This window comes from Oncorhynchus masou, unplaced genomic scaffold (genome assembly GCF_036934945.1).
Source record: "Oncorhynchus masou masou isolate Uvic2021 unplaced genomic scaffold, UVic_Omas_1.1 unplaced_scaffold_856, whole genome shotgun sequence".
Classification (NCBI taxonomy): Eukaryota; Metazoa; Chordata; class Actinopteri; order Salmoniformes; family Salmonidae; genus Oncorhynchus; species Oncorhynchus masou.
In genome coordinates, this window is record NW_027015018.1 from 9,939 (window position 1) to 32,283 (window position 22,345).

Genomic DNA, 22,345 nt, shown 5'->3' on the forward strand with positions numbered 1-22,345 from the left:
GTCTGCATTAACAAGGACAACACACAGGTCTTTCCATCATTGTATGATTTTTTGTGTGCAAATGAACTCAAGCTTACGGACAATGTCAAATGTGATACAAAGCAAATGGACAATGTCAAATGTGATATATAGCAAAGCACTTGAGTGAGTTGGGTGCGCAAATACGCTTGTACTTTCCCGAAATGGATGACACAAACAACGGAATTCATTATATAACTTTCATGACCTGCCTCCAGTCCACTTACTGATATCTGAACAAGAGAGCCTCATTGAAATTGCAACAATCAGTTCGGTGAAAATTGAATTTAATCAGAAGCCACTGCCAGATTTCTGGATTGGGCTGTGCTCAAGAGTATCCTGCCTTGGCAAATTGTGCTGTTAAGACACTGATGCCCTTTGCCACCATGTACCTATGTGAGAGTGGATTCTCTGCCCTCACGAGCATGAAAACTAAATACAGGCCCAGACTGTGTGGAAAAATATTTAAGACTGAGACTCTCTCCAATACAACCCAACATCGCAGAGTTATGTGCATCCTTTCAAGCTGAGTTATTCACAATTTTTGATGAACAAATACGGTTTTATATGTAAGATGGTTAAATAAAGAGCAAAATTATTGATTATTATTATATTATTATTTGTGCCCTGGTCCTATCGGAGCTCTGTGTCACTTCCCACGAGCCGGGTTGTGACAAAAACTCACTCATTCTTATGTTAAATAAATGTATCGTATAGTGTGTGTGTGTGCGGCAGGCTTACAATGGGAAGAAAAAAAAACATTTGAGAGTGGGCTGACCTTGGTGCTAGAGGGGGTATGCAGCTGGAGGTTGAATATGTGAAGGGGTACAGGACTATAAAAAGTTTAGGGACCACTGATCTACCGTAACTTGTCCAATAAGAAACATTGGTTTTCATTTTCTGTTGCAAAAAGTTTTGAAACGGTGTGCACTGGTGAATACACGACTCAGTTAATTTCCCCTCATCTTTGGAGTGTTGATTGTGTTGATTGTGCTGATTGTGCTGATTGTGTTGATTGGGTTGATTGTGCTGATTGTGCTGATTGTGTTGATTGTGCTGATTGTGTTGATTGTGCTGATTGTGTTGATTGTGCTGATTGGGTTGATTGTGTTGATTGTGCTGATTGTGTTGATTGGGTTGATTGTGTTGATTGGGTTGATTGTGTTGATTGTGCTGATTGTGTTGATTGTGCTGATTGTGCTTGGGCTTTTTATCAGGTCTGTTATTATTGAGATTATTATATAATATTTACAACTTTACTTACAGATTAGGCAAAAGGTACATTGTATTTTTTATTTGACTGGGCATTTGAACAATATATTAATTCATATCAATGTGGCATTTAAATACAGGAACATACAGTATCTTCAACACAGTATATTTCCCACCTGTAGAAAATCTTCTATTTACGGTGCATTACAACATTCCTTGCAAAATGTGTCAAGACTGTTGCTAAGGCATTTCAAGAACACTGGAAAAATAACTGCACAGCAAAACAGTAGAGCAACAACAATTCATTTAATTATACATTTATTGAAAATATCTCTGAATTTTAATTCAGAATATATTTCACATTTTACATATACCAGAACATAAGAATGGTAACAGTTTAGCTTCCCTCAACATGACAGAATTAACCATATTTATTTTGGGATTGTTGAATAATACTGCAAGAGAAGTATTTGAATGACTTGTTGTAATAATTTGCAGTTCAGTAAAACTCTACGATTAGTTCTCACGAGCATTTCACATTAAAGTATCCTGTTCCCAGATCAACGTGTGCTGTATAGCCAACTCCTACAGCTGTTTGGATGTACAGCACAAACCGATCCGGAACTGGGACCAGGCTAACATTAAAGCCCCTTTATGTCCATGCAGATGTCATGTCCTGTCTCTGTACCTCCTTCAGTTCGGCACGTCTATCGGACTCAGCCATTGTCCACTAAAGTACATTAAATACAGTCAACCACCGATTCATTCATAGCTGATGGAGCTAAAACACTTAGATCTGCATTGTGGTACCTGTCATTTCTGCCTTTGGCTGTTTTTAACCAAACGAAACGGGATGTGAACACAGAAAGGATTAGGAATGGATTAAAGTAATCATAAGGCATTGGGCTGTAGTAGAGTATCCCGACTCAGTCTTTTTTAAGTACAGTCAACAATGTCATTTCCTGTGTTATATATATATATATCATGTTAGTGGTAAGAGCTGTTTGAAAAGACTGCCTGAAATTTCAGCCTGTTTTGGTGAGAGGGAGTTTTGGCCTCACATGGTGACATCACCATGTGGTAAATGAGTTAATCGACCAATAAGAAAGAGAGTTCCAGACCTCTCTGCCAATAACAGCTGGTTTTCAGTTTCCCCCTCCCCACTCAGAACCACTTCCAGACAGTTCAAGCTAAACATTTGCTTGAGAAATTACTCTTTGCTACAAAGCTATTTTTCTTTTTGACCATTTTAATTGAAAACAATCACAGTAAGGTAGTTAATTGTTACCCAGAAATGCTAGATATTGCGATAAAAATAGCTGCTTTCAAACCTTTAAAATTGTTTAAAAAGGTGCTCAAATAACTAATTTTAAAGTTCTGTGCTACTGCCAAAGGAAAAAAGTACTTAAAAGCAATACATTTTCATGCCATTTTCTTTCAGTAAATGAAAACCACAAATGGCAAAAAAAATACACAATAAATGCATACAGAACATTGTCAAGTTAACATACAAACAGAATCTTTCAAGTTGAATGAAAAGTAACTCCCCTATTGAACAAGCTCCTAAGTCACAATCTGAGCCTCTGTAGAACATCCAAAGGCCCCTAGATCTTCTATCGACCAAATAACGCCTGGGCCTACTGCATGTGTTACTACCTTACTGAGAAAAACACATCACCAAGAATGCTTCCGTGTCAATGTTATCTTTTGCATGCTATACGACTGTCTCAGGTAACAACTAATTGACTTTATTTAGCTAGTGTCAGGGAAATCAGGGCAGTTGTTTAGGTTATGACAAAGACCACACTTTTAAGCGTTGGCCCAGTAACCAAAAGGCCACTGGTTCAAATCCCAGAGCTGACTAGGTGGGAAAAAATATGCCGATGTGCCCTTGAGCAAGGCACTTAACTCTAATTGCTCCTGTAAGTTGCTCTGGATAAGAGCCGTCTGTTAAATGTCTGAAAACGTTTTAAAAATCATGTACAATCTTATGACCTAAGTAGCTTGCTAAACAGCATTATCCAGCTACAAGCGGCTAATAACGTCTCTATGGTAAGGCTGCACTAGACAATGTCCAACCAATGGCACATTATGGGCACATAGAGGTAACTGGCAAAAATCAAAACAACACCAACATCGTCTCAATAGAACGCTGGCCCGCCACGAGCCAGAACAGCTTCACCTTGGCATAGATTCTACACGTGTCTGGAACTCTGTTGGGAGGGTTCCGACACCACATTTAGGAGAAATTCCACCAGTTGGTGTTTTGTCGGCGGCGGTGTAAAACGCTGTCTCAGGCGCCGCTTCAGAATCTCCCGTAAGTCTTCAATTGGGTTGAGATCTGGTGACTGAGACGGCACATGGTTTACATCGTATTCATGCTCATCAAACCACTCGTGCCCTGTGGATGGGGGCATTGTCATCTTATGGGGACGTAGCCATGGTAACCATAATAATGGCCTGCCCAGCATTTGTATGCATGACCCTAAGCATTATGGGATGTTAATTGTTTAATTAACTCGGGAAACCACACCTGTGTGGAAGCACCTGCTTCAATACACTTTGTATCCCCTCATTTACTCAAGTGTTATTATTTGGGCAGTTAGATTTATTATCAAATATTACGAGAAAAAATCAACTAACATTTTCATGTTATGGCAGAGAGGAAGGTATGGAAGAAATGTACCGTAAAGTAGTTGGTGAATGTTTTAAACTAAATGTGGATTAACTCCTTATATAAGCGTGTTATCAGTAAGTTAAATATTATGATGCTGGGGATACTGGGGCAGGTAGCCTAGTGGTTAGAACGTTGGGCCAGTAACTGAAAGGTTGTTAGATCAAACCCCCGAGCTGACAAGGTACAAATCTATCGTTCTGCCCCTGAACAAGGCATTTAACCCCACTGTTCCTCGACCAGTTAACCCCACTGTTCCTCGACCAGTCAACCCCACTGTTCCTAGACCAGTTAACCCCACTGTTCCTAGACCAGTTAACCCCACTGTTCCTAGACCAGTCAACCCCACTGTTCCTCGACCAGTCAACCCCACTGTTCCTAGACCAGTCAACCCCACTGTTCCTCGACCAGTTAACCCACTGTTCCTAGACCAGTTAACCCACTGTTCCGAGACCAGTTAACCCACTGTTCCGAGACCAGTTAACCCCACTGTTCCTAGACCAGTTAACCCCACTGTTCCTAGGCCAGTTAACCCACTGTTCCTAGACCAGTTAACCCCACTGTTCCTAGACCAGTCAACCCCACTGTTCCTCGACCAGTTAACCCACTGTTCCTAGACCAGTTAACCCACTGTTCCGAGACCAGTTAACCCACTGTTCCGAGACCAGTTAACCCACTGTTCCGAGACCAGTTAACCCCACTGTTCCTAGGCCAGTTAACCCCACTGTTCCTAGGCCAGTTAACCCACTGTTCCTAGACCAGTTAACCCACTGTTCCTCGACCAGTCAACCCCACTGTTCCTCGACCAGTCAACCCCACTGTTCCTCGACCAGTCAACCCCACTGTTCCTAGACCAGTCAACCCCACTGTTCCTCGACCAGTTAACCCACTGTTCCTAGACCAGTTAACCCACTGTTCCTAGACCAGTTAACCCACTGTTCCTAGACCAGTTAACCCACTGTTCCTAGACCAGTTAACCCCACTGTTCCTAGACCAGTCAACCCCACTGTTCCTCGACCAGTTAACCCACTGTTCCGAGACCAGTTAACCCACTGTTCCGAGACCAGTTAACCCACTGTTCCGAGACCAGTTAACCCCACTGTTCCTAGACCAGTTAACCCCACTGTTCCTAGGCCAGTTAACCCACTGTTCCTCGACCAGTCAACCCCACTGTTCCTCGACCAGTTAACCCACTGTTCCTAGACCAGTTAACCCCACTGTTCCTAGACCAGTTAACCCCACTGTTCCTAGACCAGTTAACCCCACTGTTCCTAGACCAGTTAACCCCACTGTTCCTAGACCAGTTAACCCCACTGTTCCTAGACCAGTTAACCCCACTGTTCCTAGACCAGTTAACCCCACTGTTCCTAGACCAGTTAACCCCACTGTTCCTAGACCAGTTAACCCCACTGTTCCTAGACCAGTTAACCCCACTGTTCCTAGACCAGTTAACCCCACTGTTCCTAGACCAGTTAACCCCACTGTTCCTAGACCAGTTAACCCCACTGTTCCTAGGCCGTCATTGAAAATAAGAATGTATTCTTAACTGACTTGCTTGGTTAAATAAAGGGAAAAATAAATACTGCAGGTCCCTCTTCAGGGATTCAGAAGTACATTTTATGGCCATAATCCTAACAACTACATTTTACATTCACCTTTTACTAGTTTACTTTTATCAACAAATCATTTTTTTATTGAGTTGTCTTTTTGTCAATGCAATTAAAAAGTGCTGTAGACTACAAATAGCTTGTAAAAAGTATACACAGCCTACAGTAGAGTGGTCATGGCATAGACAGAGGACTGTTTCATATTCATGGCCGGATTACCAACTGGGAAATTAGCTTTAAAACGGAACATTTTTTATCTCTGCCCCATGGCTAAATGTGTACAATGGCAGGAAGTTAGCTTTTAAAAAAATGTCTTGCTCCACTGCCATGAGGGGAGGGGGGGGGGGCTTCAAAAATACTCTTGCCTTGGTCCCCAGATGTGGTTAATCAGCCCTGCTTCTATAAGCAACAGCACATAAAAATATATTTTGTACTATATATGTTTTTTTTTGTATAGCTCTAACCTGCTTGACAATCTAGGAAGGGGGAGCATGTATTCTTCATTTGTTTTCTAAGATGTATAAAATCTCTTTTTGTGACATTACCGCCATGCCTGTGCTTTATCCAGCTCCACTGTGACCCCTCTCATTTATCCAGCTCCACTGTGACCCCTCTCATTTATCCAGTTCCACTGTGACCCCTCTCATTTATCCAGTTCCACTGTGACCCCTCTCATTTATCCAGTTCCACTGTGACCCCTCTCATTTATCCAGCTCCACTGCGACCCCTCTCATTTATCCAGCTCCACTGCGACCCCTCTCATTTATCCAGCTCCACTGTGACCCCTCTCATTTATCCAGTTCCACTGTGACCCCTCTCATTTATCCAGCTCCACTGTGACCCCTCTCATTTATCCAGCTCCACTGTGACCCCTGTCATTTATCCAGCTCCACTGTGACCCCTCTCATTTATCCAGCTCCACTCTGACCCCTCTCATTTATCCAGCTCCACTGTGACCCCTCTCATTTATCCAGTTCCACTGTGACCCCTCTCATTTATCCAGCTCCACTCTGACCCCTCTCATTTATCCAGCTCCACTGTGACCCCTCTCATTTATCCAGTTCCACTGTGACCCCTCTCATTTATCCAGCTCCACTGTGACCCCTCTCATTTATCCAGCTCCACTGTGACCCCTCTCATTTATCCAGTTCCACTGTGACCCCTGTCATTTATCCAGCTCCACTGTGACCCCTCTCAATAGAGTAAGACTCCTTCCGTATCATTTAAAACACTGTGCTGTAAACTGTAACAAATGTTGAATAACAACCAAGTCAGTTAAAACCTAATAAATCTCATATACTCTATGAAATGGAACATGGTTTTCCACGTTTCAGTACTCTATTCTTCATTAATATCCAGTAAATCACTGAGTATTAAAGTAACTTCCAAATGTTTATGAAATATGAAATAGTTTTCCTTCCAATTTAAAAAGGAAGTCTGTTCAAAAGCAGCTTTTCTGTGTTGGAATGGTGTGGGCGTGTCTACCGGTCATTACAAATATTCATGTGAGTAAACCGCTGATTGGCCAGCACTTCATACTCTATGAGGAAATAGCAAGCCTTTTTTAAACCGTCTTGTTTGAGATATAAGTTTGAATTGGAGTTTTTGAAGTGTTTTTTTTTCTTCTTCCTCCCAATTTATGTTTTGGCCAAAAATACAAGTATAGGACGAGTCCGCAACATTATTTGGGTTTGAGTAAACAGAATATGACCTTTTAAAAGTGAGACTTTCACTGGACAGTTACTTTAAGAATAGAAAAGTATCTGTTTTGGTTGCATGACCCACATTACATGAAAGCTATGGACACAACTGACAGTTTCACTTCAAGACGGGAGATTTAAAAGGTGTCACAACAAACAAGTTTAAAATGTTTTTTTTTTTTTTTTTTTTAAAGCTTTCTTATTTTTCCAATCTCTCCTTTAATACTTGACAGCAGTATTCAAGAGAAACTCTGGATTGATTGCCTTTGCAACATCAATGTAACATTGCAGTAGAAGAAGCATTCACAGCTCATGAACACCTCTCCAGCCTACTGTGGGAGGCTCGACCAATGGCAGCACACCAGCTTTGGCAACAGACAGATTTGTACCATTTCACACAACAGACTATTTGCTGCAGCGAAGAAGAAATTAAACAGTAAAACGTAAGGTGATTTAAAGTCCCTATTTTAAAAGCTAACATGAATCTTTAAGAACTCTTTAGGAAATCCGTAAAAAGCTCACAAAGGAGAAGAGTGAAGCTGTGACTGTAGCTACAAGATCGAGAAGCATCTCTCAAAATTACACTGCAAACTAAACTTTTGTCGGTTTTATATATATGTATTTTTTTTATATTTTTTTACATTGGTTTTGTTTTGGAGCTTTTTTGAGATTGGGGAAAACCTCCTAGCCACTCCGGTTCCGGGTGCTTCTGTCCCCAGTGCGCTGAGCCCGGGCCAGCACTATTTCGGGGGACACTCTCTTGCGGTCCTTTGCCAGGCCGAGGAAACACATCAAGTCGATGAAACAGGTGGTCAGGTTCAGTTTGCAGCCAAACTCACTTGATGCATAATCATATGGGAAGGTGTGGTGATAGTTATGGAACCCTTCACCTGAAAGTGACGGGAAACCACAGTCAGGAACCCTTGGCCGTTATTTACACACCATCATATATTCAAGATATCTTGTAAGATGTGAACACCCCAGACACGGTTTGATATAGAGCTACTAGAAATATTATATTCGGTCAACTCAAAAACCTCAAATTCATGGTCTGCATAAACTTGCTCCTCATCGACAATGAATAACCAATCCCCTTTTGGATGCTAACAGCGGGGGCTGAGGTTTGAGGGCCTCCCGGGTGGCGTAGTGGTGAAGGGCGCTGTACTGCAGCGCCAGCTGTGCCACCAGAGACCCTGGGTTCGCGACCAGGCTCTGTTGCAACCGGCCGCGACCGGGAGGTCCGTGGGGCAACGCACAATTGGCCTAGAGCCGTCCGGGTTAGGGAGGACTTGTCCATTCAGGATATCCTCGTCTCATCGCGCACCAGCGACTCCTGTGGCGGGCCGGGCGCAGTGCACGCTAACCAAGGTTGCGAGGGGCACGGTGTTTCCTCCGACACATTGGTGCGGCTGGCTTCCGGGTTGGATGGTGCTGTGTTAAGAAGCATTTCAGAGGACGCATGTCTTTCGACCTTCGCCTCTCCCGAGTCCGTACGGGAGTTGAAGCGATGAGACAAGATAGTAGCTACTAACAATTGGAAACCACGAAATTGGAGAGAAAAAGGAGTAAAATAAATGTTAAAAATAAACATATTACATTCAATATCACCCAGACAAGCACAGAAGTCAATGCTCGTTCTGTTCTGCGATAATTGTGTAATATAGAGTCATTTATTATTTATTTTTTTTACCCCGTTTTCTCCCCAATTTCATGGTATCCAATTGGTAGTTACAGTCTTGTCTCATCGCTGCAACTCCCGTACGGACTCAGGAGAGGCGAAGGTCGAGAGCCGCGCGTCTTCCGGAACACAACCCAACCAAGCCACACTGCTTCTTGACACAACGGCCACTTAACCCGGAAGCCAGTCGTACTAATGTGTCGGAGGAAACGCCGTACACCTGGTGACCGTGTCAGCGTGCACTGCGCCCGGTCAGGCCCGCCACAGGAGTCGCTAGTGCGTGACGGGATTTCCCTGCCGACCAAACCTTCCCCTAACCCAGAAGACGCTGGGCCAATTGTGCGCTGCCCCACGGGTCTCCCGGTCGCGACAGAGCCTGGACTCGAACCCAGAATCTCTAGCGGCACAGCTAGCAATGCGATGCAGTGCCTTAGACCACTACGTCACTCAGGAGACCCCAGTATAGAGTCATCTACGATATAACTACATGTTATAAAGGAGCGACTTAATGAAAGAGCTTAAGATATTTTGAAATTGAAAGAGGTAGCTAACATACCTATGGCACTAAGGGTGACAAACTTGTTCTCTCGGGGGTTGATGTTGGTGTCGTAGGGCCGGTTTCCCCACATGTGGGCAGCACTGTTGACCAGCCAGGTAGCGTTCAGTACCAGGGTGTACCTCAGTAGACCCGGCACGAAGTAGCCCAGCCACAGGCTCTCTCCCCACAGGCACCAAGGAACAAACATGGGGATGGCGAAGCACATCAGCACCACTGACATCTTGTAATACCTGTGGAGAAGACCAGAGACATATCCTCTATGACATCTAGTAATACCTGAGGATAAGACCAGAGACATATCCTCTATGACATCTAGTAATACCCGTGGAGAAGACCAGAGACATATCCTCTATGACATCTAGTAATACCTGAGGATAAGACCAGAGACATATCCTCTATGACATCTAGTAATACCAGTGGGGAAGACCAGAGACCAGAGACATATCCTCTATGACATCTAGTAATACCTGTGGAGAAGACCAGAGACATATCCTCTATGACATCTAGTAATACCTGTGGGGAAGACCAGAGACATATCCTCTATGACATCTAGTAATACCTGTGGAGAAGACCAGAGACCAGAGACATATCCTCTATAACATCTAGTAATACCAGTGGAGAAGACCAGAGACATATCCTCTATGACATCTAGTAATACCTGTGGAGAAGACCAGAGACATATCCTCTATGACATCTAGTAATACCTGTGGAGAAGACCAGAGACCAGAGACATATCCTCTATGACATCTAGTAATACCAGTGGATAAGACCAGAGACATATCCTCTATGACATCTAGTAATACCAGTGGGGAAGACCAGAGACCAGAGACATATCCTCTATGACATCTTGTAATACCTGTGGAGAAGACCAGAGACCAGAGACATATCCTCTATGACATCTTGTAATACCTGAGGAGAAGACCAGAGACATATCCTCTATGACATCTTGTAATACCTGTAGAGAAGACCAGAGACATATCCTCTATGACATCTAGTAATACCTGTGGAGAAGACCAGAGACCAGAGACATATCCTCTATGACATCTTGTAATACCTGAGGAGAAGACCAGAGACATATCCTCTATGACATCTTGTAATACCTGTGGAAAAGACCAGAGACATATCCTCTATGACATCTAGTAATACCTGTGGAGAAGACCAGAGACCAGAGACATATCCTCTATGACATCTAGTAATACCTGTAGAGAAGACCAGAGACCAGAGACATATCCTCTATGACATCTAGTAATACCTGTGGAGAAGACCAGAGACCAGAGACATATCCTCTATGACATCTAGTAATACCTGTGGAGAAGACCAGAGACCAGAGACATATCCTCTATGACATCTAGTAATACCAGTGGAGAAGACCAGAGACCAGAGACATATCCTCTATGACATCTAGTAATACCAGTGGAGAAGACCAGAGACCAGAGACATATCCTCTATGACATCTAGTAATACCTGTGGAGAAGACCAGAGACCAGAGACATATCCTCTATGACATCTAGTAATACCAGTGGAGAAGACCAGAGACCAGAGACATATCCTCTATGACATCTAGTAATACCAGTGGAGAAGACCAGAGACCAGAGACATATCCTCTATGACATCTAGTAATACCAGTGGAGAAGACCAGAGACCAGAGACATATCCTCTATGACATCTAGTAATACCTGTGGAGAAGACCAGAGACATATCCTCTATGACATCTAGTAATACCTGTGGAGAAGACCAGAGACATATCCTCTATGACATCTAGTAATACCTGTGGAGAAGACCAGAGACATATCCTCTATGACATCTAGTAATACCTGTGGAGAAGACCAGAGACATATCCTCTATGACATCTAGTAATACCTGTGGAGAAGACCAGAGACATATCCTCTATGACATCTAGTAATACCTGTGGAGAAGACCAGAGACATATCCTCTATGACATCTAGTAATACCTGCGGAGAAGACCAGAGACATATCCTCTATGACATCTAGTAATACCTGTGGAGAAGACCAGAGACATATCCTCTATGACATCTAGTAATACCTGTGGAGAAGACCAGAGACATATCCTCTATGACATCTAGTAATACCTGTGGAGAAGACCAGAGACATATCCTCTATGACATCTAGTAATACCTGTGGAGAAGACCAGAGACCAGAGACATATCCTCTATGACATCTAGTAATACCTGTAGAGAAGACCAGAGACCAGAGACATATCCTCTATGACATCTAGTAATACCTGTGGAGAAGACCAGAGACCAGAGACATATCCTCTATGACATCTAGTAATACCTGTGGAGAAGACCAGAGACATATCCTCTATGACATCTAGTAATACCTGTGGAGAAGACCAGAGACCAGAGACATATCCTCTATGACATCTAGTAATACCTGTAGAGAAGACCAGAGACCAGAGACATATCCTCTATGACATCTAGTAATACCTGTGGAGAAGACCAGAGACCAGAGACATATCCTCTATGACATCTAGTAATACCTATGGATAAGACCAGAGACATATCCTCTATGACATCTAGTAATACCTGTGGGGAAGACCAGAGACATATCCTCTATGACATCTAGTAATACCTGTAGAGAAGACCAGAGACCAGAGACATATCCTCTATGACATCTAGTAATACCTGTAGAGAAGACCAGAGACCAGAGACATATCCTCTATGACATCTAGTAATACCTGTGGAGAAGACCAGAGACCAGAGACATATCCTCTATGACATCTAGTAATACCTGTGGAGAAGACCAGAGACCAGAGACATATCCTCTATGACATCTAGTAATACCTGTAGAGAAGACCAGAGACCAGAGACATATCCTCTATGACATCTAGTAATACCTGTAGAGAAGACCAGAGACCAGAGACATATCCTCTATGACATCTAGTAATACCTGTGGAGAAGACCAGAGACCAGAGACATATCCTCTATGACATCTAGTAATACCTGTGGAGAAGACCAGAGACCAGAGACGAGAGACATATCCTCTATGACATCTAGTAATACCTGTGGAGAAGACCAGAGACATATCCTCTATGACATCTAGTAATACCTATGGATAAGACCAGAGACATATCCTCTATGACATATAGTAATACCTGTGGAGAAGACCAGAGACATATCCTCTATGACATCTAGTAATACCTGTGGGGAAGACCAGAGACATATCCTCTATGACATCTAGTAATACCTGTAGAGAAGACCAGAGACATATCCTCTATGACATCTAGTAATACCTGTGGAGAAGACCAGAGACATATCCTCTATAACATCTAGTAATACCTATGGATAAGACCAGAGACATATCCTCTATGACATCTAGTAATACCTGTGGAGAAGACCAGAGACATATCCTCTATGACATCTAGTAATACCTGTGGAGAAGACCAGAGACCAGAGACATATCCTCTATGACATCTAGTAATACCCGTGGAGAAGACCAGAGACATATCCTCTATGACATCTAGTAATACCTGTAGAGAAGACCAGAGACATATCCTCTATGACATCTAGTAATACCTGTGGAGAAAGACCAGAGACATATCCTCTATGACATCTAGTAATACCTGTGGACATCTAGTAATACCTGTGAGAATATCCTCTATGACATCTAGACCAGAGACCAGAGACATATCCTCTATGACATCTAGTAATACCTGTGGAGAAGACCAGAGACATATCCTCTATGACATCTAGTAATACCTGTGGAGAAGACCAGAGACATATCCTCTATGACATCTAGTAATACCTATATCCTCTATGACATCTAGTAATACCTGTGGAGAAGACCAGAGACATATCCTCTATGACATCTAGTAATACCTGTGGAGACCAGAGACATATCCTCTATGACATCTAGTAATACCTGTGGAGAAGACCAGAGACATATCCTCTATGACATCTAGTAATACCTGTGGAGAAGACCAGAGACCAGAGACATATCCTCTATGACATCTAGTAATACCCGTGGAGAAGACCAGAGACCAGAGACATATCCTCTATGACATCTAGTAATACCTGTGGAGAAGACCAGAGACATATCCTCTATGACATCTAGTAATACCTATGGAGAAGACCAGAGACATATCCTCTATAACATCTAGTAATACCTGTGGAGAAGACCAGAGACCAGAGACATATCCTCTATGACATCTAGTAATACCAGTGGAGAAGACCAGAGACATATCCTCTATAACATCTAGTAATACCTGTGGAGAAGACCAGAGACCAGAGACATATCCTCTATGACATCTAGTAATACCTGTAGAGAAGACCAGAGACCAGAGACATATCCTCTATGACATCTAGTAATACCTATGGATAAGACCAGAGACATATCCTCTATGACATCTAGTAATACCTGTGGAGAAGACCAGAGACCAGAGACATATCCTCTATGACATCTAGTAATACCCGTGGAGAAGACCAGAGACATATCCTCTATGACATCTAGTAATACCTGTGGAGAAGACCAGAGACCAGAGACATATCCTCTATGACATCTAGTAATACCTATGGATAAGACCAGAGACATATCCTCTATGACATCTAGTAATACCTATGGATAAGACCAGAGACATATCCTCTATGACATCTAGTAATACCTGTGGAGAAGACCAGAGACCAGAGACATATCCTCTATGACATCTAGTAATACCTGTAGAGAAGACCAGAGACATATCCTCTATGACATCTAGTAATACCTGTGGAGAAGACCAGAGACCAGAGACATATCCTCTATGACATCTAGTAATACCTGTGGAGAAGACCAGAGACATATCCTCTATGACATCTAGTAATACCTGTGGGGAAGACCAGAGACCAGAGACATATCCTCTATGACATCTAGTAATACCTGTGGGGAAGACCAGAGACATATCCTCTATGACATCTAGTAATACCTGTGGATAAGACCAGAGACATATCCTCTATGACATCTAGTAATACCTGTGGAGAAGACCAGAGACCAGAGACATATCCTCTATGACATCTAGTAATACCTATGGATAAGACCAGAGACATATCCTCTATAACATCTAGTAATACCTGTGGAGAAGACCAGAGACATATCCTCTATGACATCTAGTAATTCCTATGGAGAAGACCAGAGACATATCCTCTATGACATCTAGTAATACCTGTGGATAAGACCAGAGACATATCCTCTATGACATCTAGTAATACCTGTGGAGAAGACCAGAGACCAGAGACATATCCTCTATGACATCTAGTAATACCTGAGGAGAACATATCCTCAAGGTACAAATCTGTCGTTCTGCCCCTGAACAGGCAGTTAACCCACTGTTCCTAGGCCGTCATTGAAAATAAGACTTTGTTCTTAACTGACTTGCCTGGTTCAATTAAGGTAAAATAAAAAAATAAATAAACAGCAGATCAGTCTGTCAGTCTAGCAAAACTCTCTCTACAGAACCAAACCCAGCAGATAGACCTCTCTCTACAGGACCCAACCCAGCAGATAGACCTCTCTCTACAGGACCCAACCCAGCAGATAGACCTCTCTCTACAGGACAGAACCCAGCAGATAGACCTCTCTCTACAGGACCCAACCCAGCAGACAGACCTCTCTCTACAGGACCAAACACAGCAGACAGACCTCTCTCTACGGGACCCAACCCAGCAGACAGACCTCTCTCTACGGGACCCAACCCAGCAGACAGACCTCTCTCTACGGGACCCAACCCAGCAGACAGACCTCTCTCTACGGGACCCAACCCAGCAGACAGACCTCTCTCTACGGGACCCAACCCAGCAGACAGACCTCTCTCTACGGGACCCAACCCAGCAGACAGACCTCTCTCTACGGGACCCAACCCAGCAGACAGACCTCTCTCTACGGGACCCAACCCAGCAGACAGACCTCTCTCTACGGGACCCAACCCAGCAGATAGACCTCTCTCTACGGGACCCAACCCAGCAGACAGACCTCTCTCTACAGGACCCAACCCAGCAGATAGACCTCTCTCTACAGGACCAAACACAGCAGACAGACCTCTCTCTACAGGACCAAACACAGCAGATAGACCTCTCTCTACGGGACAGAACCCAGCAGATAGACCTCTCTCTACGGGACAGAACCCAGCAGATAGACCTCTCTCTACGGGACAGAACCCAGCAGATAGACCTCTCTCTACAGGACCAAACACAGCAGACAGACCTCTCTCTACAGGACCAAACACAGCAGATAGACCTCTCTCTACGGGACAGAACCCAGCAGATAGACCTCTCTCTACGGGACAGAACCCAGCAGATAGACCTCTCTCTACGGGACAGAACCCAGCAGATAGACCTCTCTCTACGGGACCCAACCCAGCAGATAGACCTCTCTCTACAGGACCCAACCCAGCAGATAGACCTCTCTCTACAGGACCCAACCCAGCAGATAGACCTCTCTCTACGGGACCCAACACAGCAGATAGACCTTTGTTAAGAGGCTTCTCCAACCTTCTGAGTCATACTGGTGATCTAACGATGAACAGGACAGGTTTAGTGGGGAGTCATGCTGGTGATCTAACTATGAACAGGACAGGTGTAGTGGGGAGTCATGCTGGTGATCTAACTATGAACAGGACAGGTGTAGTGGGGAGTCACATGCTGGTGATCTAACGATGAACAGGACAGGTTTAGTGGGGAGTCATGCTGGTGATCTAACGATGAACAGGACAGGTTTAGTGGGGAGTCATGCTGGTGATCGAACGATGAACAGGACAGGTTTAGTGGGGAGTCATGCTGGTGATCTAACGATGAACAGGACAGGTTTAGTGGGGAGTCATGCTGGTGATCTAACGATGAACAGGACAGGTTTAGTGGGGAGTCATGCTGGTGATCTAACGATGAACAGGACAGGTTTAGTGGGGAGTCATGCTGGTGATCTAACGATGAACAGGACAGGTTTAGTGGGGAGTCACATGCTGGTGATCTAACTATGAACAGGACAGGTGTAGTGGGGAGTCACATGCTGGTGATCTAACGATGAACAGGACAGGTTTAGTGGGGAGTCATGCTGGTGATCTAACGATGAACAGGACAGGTTTAGTGGGGAGTCATGCTGGTGATCTAACTATGAACAGGACAGGTTTAGTGGGGAGTCATGCTGGTGATCTAACGATGAACAGGACAGGTTTAGTGGGGAGTGTCTTCCCAGATTATGGAGTGAACAGATCAGTTATGAAAAAGATAATTCAAGGAATACGGTTGAAATGGATCGTCAGGAAGGAACACCTACTTCCTCTGGAACATGACGACCTTGTCAGCCTTCAGGTCACTGAGCTCCAGCTTCTTCCCCTTCTCAATGACGTCCGGGTGTTTACGCACCAGGAGCCAACCGATGTGGGCGAAGAAGAACCCTCGGACGGCGTTGTGCGGGTCGGCATCGGTCTCTGAAAACTTGTGGTGAACTCTGTGGTCCCGAGCCCATTCAAAGATATCATTCTGTAGTGGGGGGCACAAAGACAAAATATTTAAACATAGAATCCATAGAACGGGCCTGATGGCATAATGGGTGGACTTGGCAGCCATTTTGAGTGTACCCATGTCTAGGGCAGCCATTTTGAGTGTACCCATGTCTAGGGCAGCCATTTTGAGTGTACCCATGTCTAGGGCAGCCATTTTTTTGAGTGTACCCATGTCTAGGGCAGCCATTTTGAGTGTACCCATGTCTAGGGCAGCCATTTTGAGTGTACCCATGTCTGTCTAGGGCAGCCATTTTGAGTGTACCCATGTCTAGGGCACATTTTGAGTGTACCCATGTCTAGGGCAGCCATTTTGAGTGTACCCATGTCTAGGGCAGCCATTTTGTACCCATTTTGTGGGCAGCCATTTTGAGTGTACCCATGTCTAGGGCAGCCATTTTGAGTGTACCCATGTCTAGGTTTTGAGTGTACCCATGTTAATATACTGGTTAAGACAGCGGAATAATCCCATGTGGAGCGTTCGAAAGGAAACAAATTCATTGGACCGGTGCTGATTCGACAGGATGAGCATTGATCACGTGACCAGCGGTCGGGACATCAAGTAATGAAGTGAATTTGGATCATTTGAAAAACATTTAAATGACCAGAACGACAGTTATTCTGTGTTTACTGAGTAGTTAGCTGAAATTAACTACGATTGTGTTTATTCTCCACTTTCATGGCAAACTTTCAGTACGGCTAAAATTCACTTGCAGTCCTTTTTAAATCAACAACGCGGCGCTGGTCCAATGAATTTGTTTATTTTCAAACGCTTCTGCATGGAATTATTACATTGGCCTAAACGTTGTTAGCTTCAAACTAGACCAATTCAGGAAATACAAACAGGAAGTGTACCTTTCAATCTTTGCTGTGTTGCCAACTCAAACTACATGACAAATATCCATTCCATGTGACATATACAGTGGGAATGTTTTCAGACTCATACACTTCTTCCAAACGTTTGTTAGGTTACAGCCTTATTCTAAAATTGACTTGAAAAATAATTCTAATCAATCTACACACAATACCCCATAATGACAAAGCAAAAATATATATACAGTGTATAGATTAAAAAAACAAAACATTTTTGCTAATGTATGAAAAAACAACAACAACGGAAATATCACATTTGCATTAGTATTCAAACCCTTTACTCTGGACTTTATTGAAGCACCTTTGGCAGCGATTACAGCCTCAAATCGTCTTGGGTGTGACGCTACAAGCTTGGCACACCTGTATTTGGGGAGTTTCTCCCATTCTTCTCTGCAGATCCTCTCAAGCTCTGTCAGGTTGGATAGGGAGTGTCGCTGCACAGCTATTTTCAGGTTTCTCCAGAGATGTTCAATCCGGGTTCAAGTCTGGGCTCTGGCTGGGCCACTCAAGGACATTCAGAGACTTGTCTCGAAGCCATTCCTGCATTGTCTTGGCTGTTCTTAGGGTCATTGTCCTGCTGGAAGGTGAACATTCGCCGCAGTCTGAGGTACTGAGCGCTCTGGAGCAGATTTTCATCAAGAACCTCTCTGTACTTTGCTCCGTTCATCTCTGCCTCGATCCTGACTATTCTCCCAGTCCCTGCCGCTGAAAAACATTCCAACGACATGATGCTGCCACCACTATGCTTCACCGTAGGGATGGTTCCAGGTTTCCTCCAGGCATGATGCTGCCACCACCATGCTTCACCGTAGGGATGGTTCCAGGTATCCTCCAGACATGATGCTGCCACCACTATGCTTCACCGTAAGGATGGTTCCAGGTTTCCTCGAGACATGATGCTGCCACCACCATGCTTCACCGTAGGGATGGTTCCAGGTTTCCTCCAGACATGATGCTGCCACCACCATGCTTCACCGTAGGGATGGTTCCAGGTTTCCTCCAGACATGATGCTGCCACCACCATGCTTCACCGTAGGGATGGTTCCAGGTTTCCTCCAGACGTTATTCAGGCCAAAGAGTTTAATCTTGGTTTCATTATAGATTCTTGTTTCTCATGGTCTGAGTCTTTAGGTTCCTTTTGGCAAACTCCAAGCAGGCTGTTTTTATGTATTTGTTTAGTATTTAACCTTTATTTAACTAGACAAGTCAGTTAAGTACAAATTCTTATTTAAAATGACGGCCTACCAAAAGGACACAACACTACATAAAGAGAGACCTAAGACAACAACATAGCAAGGCAGCAACACATGACAAAACAACATGGTAGCAGCACAAAACATGGTACAAACATTATTGGGCACAGACAACAGCACAAAGGCTGTCATGTGCTTTTACTGAGGAGTGGCTTCCGTCTGGCCACTCTACCATAAAGGCCTGATTGGTGGAGTGCTACAGAGATGGTTGTCCTTCTGGAAGGACCTATGTGCCTATGCTGCTCTGTACCATCACTCATTCATATATCTTTATGTACATATTCTGTATCCCCTTACACTTGTGTGTATAAGACAGTAGTTTTGGAATTGTTAGTTAGATTACTTGTTGGTTATTACTGCATTGTCGGAACTAGAAGCACAAGCATTTCGCTACAAAAAATAAAGGTGAAATAAATAAAAAATACACTCGCATTAACATCTGCTAACCATGTGTATGTGACAAATAAAATTTGATTTGATTTGAGGTTGTCCCATCTTCACAGAGGAACTCTGGAACTCGTCAGTGTAACCATCAGGTTTGTCGTCACAGCCCTGTCCAAAGGCCCTTCTCCCCCGATTGCTCAGTTTGGCCGTGAGGCCAGCTACAACTAGTCTTGTTGGTTCCAAACTTCTTCCATTTAAGAGTGATGGTGGCCACTGTGTTTAAGGGGACCTTCAATGCTGCAGGGATGTTTTGGTACCCTTCCCCAGATCGGAGCCTCGACACAATCCTGTCTCGGAGCTCTAAGGACAATTCCTTCGACCTCATGGCTTGGTTTGTGCTCTGACATGCACTGTCAACTGTGGGACCTTATATAGACAGGTGTGTGTCTTTCCAAATCATGTCCAATCAATTGAATTTACCACAGGTTGATTCCAATCAAGTTGTAGAAATGTCTCAAGGATGATCAATGGAAACAGGATGCACCTGAGCTCAACTTTGAGTCTCATAGCAAAAGGTCTGAATACTTATGTAAATAAGTGTATATGTAAATAAGTGTATATATATATATATATGTATATATATATATATATATATATGTATATATATTAATTATTTTTTATACATTAGCAAAAATATCTCAAAACCTGTTTTCGCTTTGTCATTTTGGGGGTATTGTGTGTATACAAATATATTTCATCCCAATTTAGATTACATTTACATTTAACATTTAAGTCATTTAGCAGACGCTCTTATCCAGAGCGACTTACAAGTTAAGTTTTTTTTTTTTTACCTTTATTTAACCAGGCAAGTCAGTTAAGAACACATTCTTATTCTTCAATGACGGCCTGGGAACAGTGGGTTAACTGCCTGTTCAGGGGCAGAATGACAGATTTGTACCTTGTCGGCTCGGGGGTTTGAACTCACAACCTTCCGGTTACTAGTCCAAAGCTCTAACCACTAGGCTACCCTGCCGCCCCAGATTGAGGCTGTAACGTAACAAAATGTGGATAAAGTCAAGGGCTCTGAATCCTTTCCACAGGCACTGTAAAATTAGCATAATTTGAATGAACATTCTACATTACAGCCTGATCTCATGAGCAGCTCACATTCCGAGTGCACGAGGTCGTCTGCTTGACCAGGCTAACAGAATGATACTTCGGGAAAGCTTGTTCATCATAACAATGGAAGAGGTGTGTGTGTGTGTGTGTGTTCCGCTACTGTCTGTCTTCTGATGTTCAACCCGGTTCAATAAAGGTGAAGTGGGGAAGAGCCATGCTGTACCTGAAAGGCCATGGAGTTGGCAGTGGCAAGGAAGATTCTGAGAGGTAACGAGGCCTTGTAGGACCTGTGGCTCCATAGCCGGTGAGCCCCCGCAGTCACTCCTAAAGCACTTGTTAAAAAGCAAAACACAACTGTGTGGAAAGAGAGAGAACAAGGAAGATAGAGGAACTAAATATATTTCAATGGTCAGATGACAACAGCTCCTCGCGCAGAATCATTTGCATGATAAACAGAGGAAACGCGACCATAAACATGAATAGCATCAGGTGGCAGAGAATGGGTCCTGTACTCTCTGTTTTTCCTAAAAACATTCATTCATTTGTTTGCCATCTAATCCAGAAAAAGGGTATGCTATTCCGTAACAGAGTATAAACGAGCGATAGTGAATAATAATATACACCGTCAAACAGAGTGGAAGGGTCAACAGATTAGAATGTCTCTTTTACATAGAATCATTCATTTGGAGTTCATCTCCGGGATACAATAATCATATGTGGAGTAAGAGTTTTTTTTATGAATGCATAAACACAATTGTTTCTAGAACTTTCTACATGTCTGGTTATTATAGTATTACATTTGCAGAGAGATGACAACCATCCGTGTTCACCAGCAGGGGAGAGAGAAAGAGGCAGGCAGCTTGCGCTACGCAGCATTGAAGACTGGCGAATCCAGCTGTGCCGTGTGCCCAATCCGAGGTGAAAATTAACTACGCCATAAAAACAATAGGAATACGAAAACTCATTTGAAATAACAAGTGGGTTAGCTTTATCATACTTACACCAAGCCCAGGTCAAAACATGAGCAGATGGGACGAGGGTGATGCCGTACACGGCTCCAATGTGCAATAAAGTCATCAATATGATATTTCTCCACACGAGTATCATTGAAGGTTTAGGACCTTCTTTCTCTTTGTACGTTTCATCAAAAACATCATCTCTTTTTGCCGCCGATTCTGCGAACACATCACCGATCCTGTGTCTCCCCGGACCCTCTATCTCCGTGTCTGTCATCCTCGCCGTGATTTTGTTGATGAATGAAACTGGCAACGAAAGCAGACATTTTGTTACCTTCAAAATAACGAGACAACACAACAGTCATAAAAATAGTGGCGTGAATGTGAATTAAATGTAATGTTTCTGCAGAAATTGACATTTGTAACTAATGTCACTCTAAATTGTGGTTAAACGTTGCACGATGGTGACCAAACCTGTCTTGCTGGGTGATGCTGAACACTGGCATCAAGACACCGCGTACATTAGTTAACTACTGTTGGATGAAACATCCCCGTATTATATTAAATTAAATATCAAACGTACCTTATGAAGACAACTTTTCTGTTAATTGATGCGAACAAATATGACAGAATCCAGTTTCAAATGGTGGTAAACGGCACTGAATTGAAAATAATATAAGAACACTGTGAAGACCTAAGTTCCAGTGTTGCTGAATCCGTTTACCTTGCTAGGTGCTCCGGGGTTTGGAGAAGATATTTGCGAGACTGTAATTGGACAAGCTGGGTTTGATACCACCTTTCTCGCCTCGTTTCATTGGTTGCCCTG

The 22,345-nt window shown here is 43.5% G+C and overlaps 1 protein-coding gene across 1 annotated transcript; it reads right to left on the reverse strand.

The window, feature by feature from the left end:
* Positions 1–1,517: 1,517 nt before the first annotated feature.
* Positions 1,518–22,259, reverse strand: LOC135537845 (acyl-CoA desaturase-like). Its single transcript, XM_064963855.1, has 6 exons — positions 22,103–22,259; positions 21,565–21,825; positions 20,787–20,917; positions 16,709–16,914; positions 9,446–9,678; positions 1,518–8,101 (listed from the first exon to the last, which is right to left on the reverse strand). The coding sequence occupies exons 2-6, from the start codon at positions 21,794–21,796 to the stop codon at positions 7,896–7,898; spliced, it is 1,008 nt and encodes a 335-aa protein (XP_064819927.1). The 5' UTR covers positions 21,797–21,825; positions 22,103–22,259; the 3' UTR covers positions 1,518–7,895.
* Positions 22,260–22,345: the final 86 nt, after the last annotated feature.

What these genes read in the sequence shown, in the direction of transcription:
- LOC135537845 (XM_064963855.1), bottom strand. Translation starts at nt 21,796, where the DNA reads ATGACAGACACGGAGATAGAGGGTCCGGGGAGACACAGGATCGGTGAT. An exon ending in TGTTTTGACCTGGGCTTGGT is followed by an intron (nt 20,918 to 21,564) that starts GTAAGTATGATA and finishes CTTTCCACACAG; the next exon opens with TTGTGTTTTGCTTTTTAACA. An exon ending in CCAACTCCATGGCCTTTCAG is followed by an intron (nt 16,915 to 20,786) that starts GTACAGCATGGC and finishes CCCCCACTACAG; the next exon opens with AATGATATCTTTGAATGGGC.